General features: G+C 36.4%; 2 protein-coding genes across 2 annotated transcripts in view; both read right to left on the bottom strand.

Moving 5' to 3' along the window:
* Positions 1 to 631: 631 nt before the first annotated feature.
* Positions 632 to 3,009, bottom strand: LOC133541454 (essential MCU regulator, mitochondrial-like). The gene is made up of 3 exons (XM_061884895.1): positions 2,830 to 3,009; positions 2,555 to 2,717; positions 632 to 1,432 (listed from the first exon to the last, which is right to left on the bottom strand). Exons 1-2 carry the CDS (start codon positions 2,959 to 2,961, stop codon positions 2,580 to 2,582), a joined length of 270 nt encoding a protein of 89 aa, XP_061740879.1. The 5' UTR covers positions 2,962 to 3,009; the 3' UTR covers positions 632 to 1,432; positions 2,555 to 2,579.
* A 2,860-nt stretch (positions 3,010 to 5,869) lies between these two features.
* fam234b (family with sequence similarity 234 member B) overlaps positions 5,870 to 12,939 on the bottom strand; it is a 39,760-nt gene continuing 32,690 nt past the window's right edge. Inside the window, exons 11-13 of the mRNA XM_061884892.1 lie at positions 12,520 to 12,634; positions 12,234 to 12,442; positions 5,870 to 7,130 (exon numbers count right to left, since the gene is read on the bottom strand). Coding sequence (XP_061740876.1) covers positions 7,128 to 7,130; positions 12,234 to 12,442; positions 12,520 to 12,634 — 327 coding nt within the window. The 3' untranslated portion in view covers positions 5,870 to 7,127. The remainder of the gene's footprint in view (positions 7,131 to 12,233; positions 12,443 to 12,519; positions 12,635 to 12,939) is intronic.

The raw sequence follows: 12,939 nt of genomic DNA, 5'->3' as shown, positions 1-12,939 counted from the left end.
AAGTTAGTCAGTCTTTTTGTCCTAATTTTATTTTGTACAGTTATTGGCCGCACACATACGCTTTTGAAATATTGAAACAGGTTCTTGTTTTTATTCACAAATGTAACACCGCATAGCAGAGAAGTCTCGTGTGCTGGGCCCTCTTGCAATGGCTGCGGCGATCGCCTTTGGCCTTAGGGGTGGGTTTTGTGCATTTTGTCATGTCTTCGCCACGATGAGGGTGGGTCCATAAAGCTATAAATGGTTGAACGATTGTGCAAATTCGTTTATTCAAAGTAAACTTTTTAATTAGCCTGATTTCACGAGGCTACATTTATTGGAGGCATGTGAAGCTAGTGGACACAAATAAATCCATAAATCAGCCGCGGCATTGTCTTCACAGGGTGGAAAAAAAGTTCAGTTTATCGTCAGGAAATTACGGTAGTTCTATGCACACAGCGGATGAATACGTAGTCGCGTGTAGATATGCAAAGGAAGGACCTCGCTAGGGCTGGGCGATATGGTGGAAAACAATGATATAATTATTGTATTGGTCTATCGCGGGAAACGATGATATAATTATTGTATTTGTCGATATCGATAAATATTATTTTTCATGACTTATCAAAAATACGACAAGGACAAAAATAAATAAATGTAAACATTTTTATTTGAGATGGACCCTTCAGATATCAAGGCAGAAAGGAAATGTCAATCATGGAATACAATGTAAACAAAAAAGTAAAATCACTGAACACTTAATATAACCTTTTAAAATGAACATGCAAAAATAAAGAATTTGTAAGAAATGCCTCAAAGTGTAAGAAAATAGTGCAATGTGTGAAAATATAAAAAGAGAAACTTGAGAAGAACTATTTTCTGCAGGTTTAGTGCCAGGGCGTTACAGCAGTGCTCTAAAGGGTGAGCGTGGCTAAGAAAGTGTGGTATTAGCGGTCTTGCCTTGCATCATTCACAGACCAAATTGGTCTGACTACGGTCCCCTTTGGAAAAATCTTCCATGCTGTCTAGGTGACTCTTTTATTGATATCGATAAGCTGTATATTGCGATACATATTGGTATGTTTTATCGCCCTGGCCCCCGCTCTTCATCAAGTCTCCCAAGATGTCAGGAAAACTACCACCACCAGTCAAGGATAGAATCCTTGAACATATAAGGATCTGCCCCTTTAAAATCCAAACTTTTTTATTCTTATTTCCTTCATATGTTCAGTCACTTGGATGTTCCCACTTTCACTAAAAAACTACTCAATGACTTGCTGTTACATTTTTTAAACCCACGTTATCAAACGGTTTATTAGCACATGCAAATACAGAACAATACAGCTAGCTGCCTTTTATACAATTGACAGTCAAAATCATGACTTTAGTACAGATGAGGCAAAGGAAGGCTTCACCCGGTCCCATTTGTCCCAGTAGATGTAAACAAAACAATCTGTGAAGGGAAGGACAAAAATTCATTTAATAAAATAGATTCTTATGAATGATTTATAGTTATCCATCCATTTTCTGCCGCTTATTCCCGTTCTGGGTCGCGGGGGGCGCTGGCGCCTATCTCAGCTACGATCGGGCAGAAGGCAGGGTACACCCTGGACAAGTCGCCACCTCATCGCAGGGCCAACACAGATAGACAGACAACATTTATAGTTATAATTATAGTTAATTAAAGTTACTTTGCAGGTTAATGTGTGTCTATTACAAAAGCTTATTTTGGACACTGAATTCATGTAACTTTTTGTTTTACGTTTCCATATCTTTTTACATCAAATAAACTGACAATTTTATTGAATCAGAATCTGTTTGTTTAAAAAAATCTGTGTTGTTAAAGTTCATTAAAAAAAATTAAAATCAACATTTGTTGTTTCAAAACTCACTTCCGGTAAGTTATATTCTGGTTTCAGAACCAGCCAGTAAGGTGACACATTATTTTTTACACTGAAATAAAAACATTTTTATTTCTAACAATTTCTCGTCAATGTAGTTATTAGCATAATTTGTTGTAAAACATGTATTTCACAAACTTGAAATGCCAAAAAATCAGCTACATAAATTCAGTGTCAAAACAAACTTACACAATAATGGCACGAACCTCCATAGGTTATTAGCGTACATATTTGAAATAATTGTTTTTTTTTATATTCCATTTTCTTTTTACATCAAATTAAGCTGACAATTTTATTGAATCAGAATTTGTTTGTTTAAACAATCTGTTATTAAAATTCAGTTTGAAAAAAATCCAGCATTTGTTGTTTCAACACTCACTTCCGGTAAGTTAAGATCTGGTTTCAGAACCAGCCAATAAGGCGACATATTCTTTTTACAATGAATTAAAACCATTTTTATTTCGAATAATTTCTACTCAATGTAATTATTAGCATAATGTGATGTAAAACGTGTATTTCACAAACTTTAAACGCAAACATTTCAGTTACATAAATTCAGTGTCAAGACAAACTTTTACAAAAAAGGCACAAACCTCCCTTGGTTTTTAGCGTACATTTTTTAAATAAGTATGTAATTCTGTTATTTTCGGGGTGTCGTTGAACGCAGAATATACCTGTTGTCTGGCGAATGGCGGCCCCTCAGTAGTCGTCGTCGTCGTCCTCGGGGATAAAAATGTCGTGTTCCTCCAGTAGCGAAGCAAAGTTCTTGCTGATCCGAGTCCCCACATACAAGAAGGGCACCAGCACCGCTGCAATCCGCAAAAGGCCGAAGGGGGTCTGCTCCATAGAAACACCTCGGTTAGTTCATGACAGAATGGCAGGAAGTGGCGGGAAACCACAGTCCCTCCCTGGGTGTCATGGTCATGGCGTCTTCGGTATGAGCACTCACCTTCTTGGGTTGGGGCAGAATGGCCCCGGAGGAGGTGCTCACGGCTGTCCGGCACGGCGTTACAGCCAACCGCGAGGCGAGGACATTTGTGAGCGGCGAAAGCCAGCGAAGACGACCGAGGGCCGACGCCATGACAGCCGCGTTTGATGCGGCAGGAATGCGGAACAACCGGAGAGAAAACAGCGACACCCAGCGGTGAAGTAGCCACAAGGTGGGTGTGCAAAGTTTTGTTTAATGTATATTTTCTATCATTTACACTAAAGTCAAGGCACTTTTAATATCAAGGAAAGAAAACAAAAGCAAATACAGAGAGTAATAATGCTAGAAAATATGAAAAAAAGACAAAGAGGGCTGCCTAAATGACTTAAAATGTTTTTAACAAGGATATCAATTTAAGGGCTTTTGTTCTCTTAATCATTCTCAAAGATTTGATTGGTAATTGTAACTCAAAAAAACAATTAGAAAATGTAGGCCTTATTTTCATCAATCAATATTTATGTCGAACATTTTTTTGCCTGGAGCATAATATTGTTGACCAACATTTCTATGTTACAGTTGTTTACAAAAATAACACATTTGATCTTTTCTATAGAGAATGGGGACATTGCCACACCTTTGTTTCTCAGCCAATCTCTGATCTCAAGGTGTGTGTGCAAAGTTTCTTTTAATGTATCTTTTTTTTTTATTCACACAAAAGTCAAGGGACTTTCAATATCAAAGAAAGAAAACAAAAGCAAATACAGAATAATAATACTAAAAAATATGAAAAAAAAGACAAAAAGGGCTACCTAAATCACTCAAAATGTTTTTAACAAGGATATCAATTAAAGGGCTTTTGAATTCTAAATCATTCTCCAAGATTTGATTGATAATTGTAACCAATTAAGCCAATTTCAAAATGTAGGCCTTACTTTCATCAATCGATATTTATGCAGAACATTTTTTGCCTGGAGCATAATGTTGACAAAAATTTCTATATTACAGTCGTTTACAAGAATACCAAATTTGATCCCTTCCATAGAGAATGGGGACATTCTCACATCTTTGTTTCTCAGCCAATCTCTCATCTCAAGGTGGGTGTGCAAACTAACAGCCACAGGTCAAATGCAATTATACAAAAATGGATATGAAATGAAAATAAAACTATTTACGACCCAAAAACAAACTTGCATAAAAAAAATGTTTTCACTAATATTTAATAGGTTCCAAATTAAATTCAAAAATTAGGGCAGGGTATGTTTGTAGCCTTTTTATCGGTCAGTATTGTCCTTTGGTCCTGTCCCACAATATTGAAGTTGAGTCTTAAAAAAATATAAGATTATTTAGTATTTGCAAAAAAGTGTAAGAAAAATATTTTTAACCCAATAAAGACTTGCAACTCTCAAGTTTTTTTGTTTAGAAAATATTTTTCTTGACTATATTTTTAAAGTTAAACTACCGCTGATAGTCACACACACTCAGTGTGACCCATCCCGTTGTTCCAACCCCTAGGACAGGGGTAGGGAACCTATGGCTTTAGAGCCAGATGTGGCTCTTTTGATGACTGCACCTGGCTCTCAGATAAATCTTAGCTGACATTGCTTAACACGATAAATAATGAATAATTCCGCTGGTAATCACAGTGTCAAAAATAACGTTCAAAATATAAAACATTCTCATGCATTTTTATCCATCTATCCGGTTTCTAGGTTTCTACCGCACCTGTTCAAGAAGTCGCATTAATGGTAAGAAGTATTTTATTTATTTTTGGTTAGACTCAGAATAACAATGTTATTAAAAAGAATAAGAGACTTATTATACTCTAAAAATGTTGGTCTTTCTTAAAAATGCACGCACATGGTTGTATTCAGTGTTAAAAAAGACAAACATTATATGGCTCTCACGGAAATACTTTAAAAAATATTTGGCTTGTATGGCTTTCTCAGTCAAAAAGGTTGCCGACCCCTGCCCTAGGAGGTGAGGGGAGCAGCGAGCAGCAGTGGGAATAATTTCCAACCCTTGATGGGAAGTAATGGGTCCTATTTTTATAATCGTTGGTATGACTCGGCTGGGGTTTGAACTCACGACCCATTGATCTCAGGGCGGATGGTCTAACCACATGGCCACTGAGCAGGTTTATCATTGGAGAACAATAACACACAAAAACATTTGATATATGAACAGTTGGAGTTGTAAGTTTTTTTTTTGGTTTCGTTTGCAAATCTTTATTTTTTTATTTGGTTGCATGAAAATGAACGATATAAAAAAAGAGGTGAAACAAAAAAAAAAATTTCAACCCAAAAAAACACTTGCAATTGCAACTTTTGTTTGACAATATATATATTTTTTATTTCAATCAAATGTTATTGTGTTTAATATAGTCCTTAATCATAAGTGCCTCAAAGGGCTTCACAAAGTACGACATCATCGGATTTCAATTATTTTTTGGGTTTGTATAACTTTTTGTTTGCTTGCAACATTAACTTATTTGCTTCCAAAAAAGATGTGTATCAAAAAACGATTTTCAACACAAAAGACTTGCAACTCCAACTTTTTTTTTGTTTCTTTTTTTAAACATTTCAATAGTTTTAATTTGTTTCGGAAATCTTTTGACAAATATTTCTTTACTTTTTGTGTTTGTTTGAATAATAACACATGTAATTGGCCCACAGTGTATTTAAAGGTAATAACTTAAAGTCCACAGTACAAATAGTTTAGCACCACGCTGTGGTAAGGGTCACAGGAAAAGGTTAGCATAGCATGCTAACTTTTATCTGCAATGCTTAAATGTATTAAACCATGTAAATATCCATTAATGTGTTTTATAGGAGGGGAAAACCCCAGGAAAAAATGGTAACGCTCTTTAAGATGTTCAAGTATGGCCCACTCACTACCGGTATTGACACTGCACTGACACTTTGCTAGTGTTTCATAATAAGCTGTAATAATAACGTCTCGCGGGCCGCATGTTTGAGACCCCTGACTTAAAGCATTGGATGGGTCCTGCAATGTTTCTGTAAGTTTGGACGCTTCTGACAAATGATATAAACAGCAAGAAAGGAACAGCATAAAACTTTTATTAACGGCGCAGGCGATGTTTTCCTTCATACTGAATAACAATTTGATATTGCTAACCAACATCCAAGTACAAATGTAAACACTGTATTGAAAGTAAAACTACTGGGAAGTACTACAGCAGAAGAAGACAACTTGTATGTTCAACATGGCATCTATTGATCGATGTACTCAATTGTACCACATTCTATGGTTATCATTGCACTATTTTAGTTTGCCATCACGGTCAAAAACGAGGCAAAGGCTACACGATCCATTGATAAAATGCAGAACTACGGTACATATTTGGAGAAGAAGTTGTGGCGTACGATACAAGGTGTGAGCAGCCGAGTACACCAAATAAATACTGTACAAAAGTGAATATTTATCAACATGAAGAGTTCAACAAGGGACGTAAACACGTTTTCATTTCAAGTCGCAGCAATCGTGGAACATTCAATCAAATGTTAAAACATGCTTCAACGCCACTTAGTTATTTAAGTGGCGTTAAAAAAAGAGATATTTGACAGAAAAAAACAAAACAAATAATATTAAATACAAATAAAATAAAACGAAATAAAATTAAAATAAATTATTAAAATTAATAAATGAAATGAAATACAAATAAAGTAAAATGAAATAAGAAATAAATTATTTGTAACAAAAAGACAGATAATTGATAGGAAAAAAAGAATAAAATGAATAAATAAAATGAAATGATTTTAAAAGAAATGTAAAATAAAATGACATCAAAAATAGTGTAAAAAAAAGACTAACATTTGACAGAAAAATAAAATGAAATACAAAAAATTAAACATTAAAATTAATAAAATAAAAAATAAAACTAATTAAAATGAACATAAAAACAAATGAAATTAAATACAAATGAAATGAAAAATTAAGTTATTTGTTAAAAAAGACTCACACAAAAATAAAATGAAATAAAATTCAAATAAATAAAATGAAAAAAAAAACGAAATGAAATCTAATTAAATTAAAATAAATGTAAAATAAAATGACTTAAAAAAATTGTGGAAAAAAAAGACTGACAGAAAAAAAAAAAAAACTAAATACAAACAAAATAAAAATTAAGTACAAATAAAATAAAATGAAATCAAATTAAATTAAAAGAAACAAAATGAAATGACAAAAGTTATTTGAGAGAAAAATATTAAATACTGATGAATTGGACGAGTGAGATGTAAACATCTTCTGTGCTCCCTTGAGGTCTGCAGTCACTCATGTCTCGTGCTTCATTCAGTGTCTCACTAAAACACAAAATGTGAGATTGTAATATTAATGAACAGAATAAAGGAGGTCAAATGGAATAAAAAGCTTATGTTGCGACTCCACAAAGCAGGTGACATTAAAAACTCTTGAGTATGTAAATCCTGACTTTTTTTGCTCCAAAGAAGAAAGTCGCATCAATTGGTTCCATGGTAACTGACTTTACTTGCTGGGAGGGTTTTTCCTAGACAATGGCTGAGTTTTCGTCATGTGTGACCACCAGATGTTACAATAACATTCACTTTTTATACTGAGGTCATGGTTCATTAAATATGTTAGCATTATATTGGACTGCTAAGAAATTATAAAAATATTGTTAATTAAAAAAATATTTTATATTAAGTTATTAAATTTTTTGGGATTAAAAAAACCTTACATTATTTTTCATTTTTGTAAATATTTAGAATTTATATTTACAATTATTGTAACTAAAATCAGCGTCATATCCTGTTAGCCAAGCATTCCCATGATTTTAGCAATTTAATTCCACCTTTAATTTGTCCTCCTAAAAAGATTTGTTTTAAAGTGGAACATTATCACCATACCTATGTAAGCGTCAATATATACCTTGATGTTGCAGAAAATAGACCAAATGTTTTTTAACCGATTTCCGAACTCTAAAAGGGTGAATTTGGCGATTAAAACGCCTTTCAATTGTTCGCTATCGGAGCCATGACCTTTCACCCGTGACATCACAACAGGAAGCAATCCACCATTTTCTCAAACACATTATGCACATGAAGTCAAATCAACTATTTTCCGTACTTTGGAGACATTATGCCTCGTCGGTGTGTTGTCGGAGGTAGTAACAACATGAACAGGGACGAATTAAAGTTGACTTACGTGGAGTGTGCTAATCAGACATATCAATGGTCACGTCATGCTAATCGATGCTAACATGCTATTTAGGCTAGCAATATGTACATATTGCATCATAATGCCTCATTTGTAGCTACATTTGCATCCAACCTTTCCCTCCACCCACATTTAATGCCAAACAAACACATACCAATCAACTGATTCAAGTAGCACCAGTTGTCAAAAGATGCAATTGGTGGTTAGAAGGCGATCGCCGAATTCGCCCTCATTGCCGCTGTCTGTCGCGATATGGCTCAATAGCTTCAGTTTCTTCTTCAGTTTCATTTTCGCTATCTACCTCCACACTTCAACCATCCGTTTCAATACATGCGTAATCTGTTGAATCGCTTAAGCCTCTGAAATCAGAGTTTAAATCCGAGCTAATGTCGCTATATCGTTCTGTTCGATCCACCATGTTTGTTTGTATTGGCATCACGCAGTGACGTCACAGGAAAATGAATGGGTGGATATAGCGATGGTGAAAATCAGACACTTTGAAGCTTTTTTCGAAACTTCGAAAAGTAAAATAAGCCACTGGGAACTGATTTTTATTGGTTTTAACCCTTCTGAAATTGTGATAATGTTCCCCTTTAATGAAAAATATATTTGGGGTATTTTATCATGGTTTTAATATAACTCATATTTGAGTTATATATATTACAATAACCAAAACTTGCCAGCAAAATCTGAAATATTAGATTTCAAGAAGTATATATCCAATATATATTTTATATAAAAATGTGTATCTAATATATATGTTGTATATATGTTACATATATGTAGTATATACATAATGTGTATATGTATACGTACATATACTGTGTCTGCATGTATATATAAAATATATACATATACTGTATATACAGTATACACATATAAACATAAATATACACATGTATTACATATGTACCTACTGATAAATATACACACACATACATATATGATACATATTATATATACACTCATATACATATACTGTATATATATATATATATACAGTATATATATATATATATGTATACTGTATATATATATATATATATATATATATATATATATATATATATACACACTAGAGATGCGCGGAAAATCATATATATCATCCGCAACCGCATCACTAAAGTCGTCATCCATCCGCCATTCACCCGAACCAACATTTTATCAAAACCGCATCGGCCCGCCACCCGCCTGTTGTTATTTATCAAGGGTCGACCATCTATATCACTCTAAGAGCTATTTTAACCCGTTTCAAAGAGTAAAGAAGACAAAGGGGAGCCGCTAATATTCTTGCGAATATTTGCTGGTGCTCATCCTGTTAACGAGAATAAGGGCGTGCTATGCAGCCATTGCCTTGAACGCCCTCAACAAGATGTACAAACTGTTTGCCAGTCCAGCAACATGTTGTGTGCAGCTTCAGCAGACACACGTACAAGATTGAAAGGCATACTGGGTGACACAGAGTACACTGATGGTTGTGATATAAACAATTTTAACACTCTTACTAATATGCACCACGCCAAACAAGAATGACAAACACACTTCGGGAGAACATCCTCACAGTAACAACATATACCCAACACAACAAATACCCAGAATCCTTTGCATCCATTACTCTCCTGAATATATTTTATACCCCGCTAGCATCAAACCCTGCGCCCCCCAACCCCGCCCACCTTACTAACGCACGGGTGTGTGTGTGTGTGTGGGGGGGGGGGGGGGGGTTTGGTGCTAGCGGGGTATATAATATATTCAGGAAGAGTCATGGATGCAAAGGATTCTGGGTATTTGTTGTGTTGCGTTTATGTTGTGTTACTGTGAGGATGTTCTCCCGAAATGTGTTTGTCATTCTTGTTTGGTGTGACTTCACAGTGTGGTGCATATTAGTAAGCGTGTTAAAATTGTTTATATCACAACCATCAGTGTACTCATTATCAGCCAGTATGCCTTGCAGTCGTGTGCGTGTGGTAGCAGAAACCACATACAACATGTTGCTGGACTTGCAAGCAGTGTGTACATGTTGAAGAAGGCGTCAAAGGCAATGGCTTCATCGCACGCCTTAATACTTGTTAACTGGGAGACCACCAGCAGATATACGCAAGAATGATAGCGGCTCCTATTGTATTCTTCGCTTTGTGACACGGGTCAAAATGGCTCTTTGAGTGGTAAAGGTTGCCGATCCCTGAACTATGTATATCAAATATTTCCGAATGGTCCAACCGCCACCCGCCCGAATCTATGTAAAATCTATTTTTTCGTCATGTCACCCGCCCGACCCGCGGATAAGACCGCAAACCGCGCATCTCTAACACACACACACAGTGGGGCAAAAAAGTATTTAGTCAGCCACCAATTGTGCAAGTTCTCCCACTAAAAATGATCACAGAGGTCTGTAATTTTCATCATAGGTACACTTCAACTGTGAGAGACAAAATGTGAAAAAAAAAATCCAGGAATTCACATTGTAGGAATTTTAAATAATTTATTTGTAAAATATGGTGGAAAATAAGTATTTGGTCACTTCAAACAAAGAAGATCTCTGGCTCTCACAGACCTGTAACTTATTCTTTAAGAAGCTCTTCTGTCCCCCACTTGTTACCTGTAATAATAGAACCTGTTTGAACTCGTTATCTGTATAAAAGACACCTGTCCACAGCCTCAAATAGTCAGACTCCAAACTCCACTATGGCCAAGACCAAAGAGTTGTTGAAGGACACCAGGAAAATAATTGTAGACCTGCACCAGACTGGGAAGAGTGAATGTACAATAGGCAAGCAACTTGGTGTGAAAAAATAAACTGGGGGAGAAATCATCAGAAAATGGAAGACATACAAGACCACTGATAATCCCCCTCTATCTGGGGCTCCACGCAAGATCTCATCCCGTGGGGCCAAGATGATCATGAGAACGGTGAGCAAAAATCCCAGAACTACACGGGGGGACCTGGTGAATGACATGCAGAAAGCTGGGACCAAAGTAACAAAGGTTACCATCAGTAACACTCTACGCCGACAGGGAATCAAATCCTGCAGTGCCAGACGTGTCCCCAAGCTTAATAAGCCAGTGCATGTCCAGGCCCGTCTGAAGTTTGCCAGAGAGCACATGGATGATACAGCAGAGGATTGGGAGAATGTCATGTGGTCAGATGAAACCAAAATAGAACTTTTTGGTATAAACTGAACTCGTCGTGTTTAGAAGAAGAAGAATACTAAGTTGCATCCCAAGAACACCATACCTACTGTGAAGCATGGGGGTGGAAACATCATGCTTTGGGGATGTTTTTCTGCTAAGGGGACAGGAAGACTGATCCGTGTTAAGGAAAGAATGAATGGGGCCATGTATCGTGAGATTTTGAGCCAAAACCTCCTTCTATCAGTGAGAGCTTTGAAGATGAAACGTGGCTGGGTCTTCCAGCATGACAATAATCCCAAACACACCGCCCGGGCAATGAAGAAGTGGCTCCGTAAGAAGCATTTGAAAGTCGTGGAGTGGCCTAGTCTCCAGACCTCAACCCCATAGAAAATCTGTGGAGGGAGTTGTAAGTCCGTGTTGCTCGGTGACAGCCCCAAAACATCACTGTTCTCGAGAAAATCTGCATAGAGGAATGGGCCAAAATACCAGCTACTGTGTGTACAAACCTGGTAAAGAACTATAGTAATTGTTTGACCTCTGTTTTTGCCAAAAAAAGGTTATATTATAAAGTATTGAGTTGAATTTTTGTTATTGACCAAATACATATTTTACACCATAATTTACAAAAAAATTCTTTAAAATTCCTACAATGTGAATTCCTGGATTTTTTTTTCACATTGTGTCTCTCACAGTTGAAGTGTACCTATGATGAAAATTACAGACCTCTGTCATCATTTTAAGTGGGAGAACTTGCACAATCGGTGGCTGGCTAAATACTTTTTTTCCCCCACTGTGTATGTATGTATGTATGTATGTATATATATATATATATATATAAAAATATATATATATATATATATATATATATATATATATATATATACATATACTTTTATGTCATGATAAACACTTTCAGCCTTTTCCTTTCCTGGTCCAGAGTCAGCATCTTTTTATTGTAGTTTTTTTAAGTCCGAGTCAACATATTCAGGATTGATGGAACTGAGATCAGCTGTTCTGGGACACTTTTAAGGTCATTCAGGTTTTTACTCAATTTTTTGACCCTCCCACCTGGAGCACCCCCCAGGTGTGGACCTCACCTGACGTCTGAAGGACAAGCGTCTGAAGAACGCCTCGGTGATCTCGTGTGCCGTCCCGGTCTCGTCGCTGAGTGCGAGTGTGTGTCCTTTGGCGAGGGCGGCGCGGAGGCTCATGCTCCTCACTATCCGGGCGGCGGGCTCCGAGTCGGGCACGGGCCGCGAGGACACTGTGATGTAGGTCGCGTCTTTCAGAGGCTCCTCGTAACTCACTGGCAGAGGGCAGACCTTGTAGGGTAGAACACACCACCCTGGTCCAGGACTGTGCTTTAAGTACTTGGAGTCCTACCTGCTGCCGCCACCACCGTGTCTGTGGTACTGCTCAGCTCCTGGAGGATTGTGGGAAGGGTCGGGTGCAACAGGAAGAGCTTTCTGATGACCGGCTCAGCAACACCAGGAGTTACCTGTGTGATTCATACTCAACTTATTTCAGGGCACCCCTGACAATGATGCAACACACTTGTCATGTCACACACGCACCGAGGAATAAACACACAGTTTCAGTAGGGACCTGGAGGGGGTCGCTCCTGCTTGGGACAAATAAAATAAAATAAATAGAACAAAAAATTAAATAAAATTGAATCAAAAGAAATACAAATTAAATAAAATTTAAATAAAAAAATTAATAAAACATTTAGTGAAATACAAAAAATTGAATGAAATTATAATAAATAAAATGACATAAAATTTAATACAACATTAAATCTAA

Source organism: Nerophis ophidion, linkage group LG23 (assembly GCF_033978795.1).
Source record: "Nerophis ophidion isolate RoL-2023_Sa linkage group LG23, RoL_Noph_v1.0, whole genome shotgun sequence".
NCBI lineage: Eukaryota > Metazoa > Chordata > Actinopteri > Syngnathiformes > Syngnathidae > Nerophis > Nerophis ophidion.
Note: the sequence above shows the minus strand (reverse complement) of the source record. Positions and strands in the feature narration are given on the sequence as shown.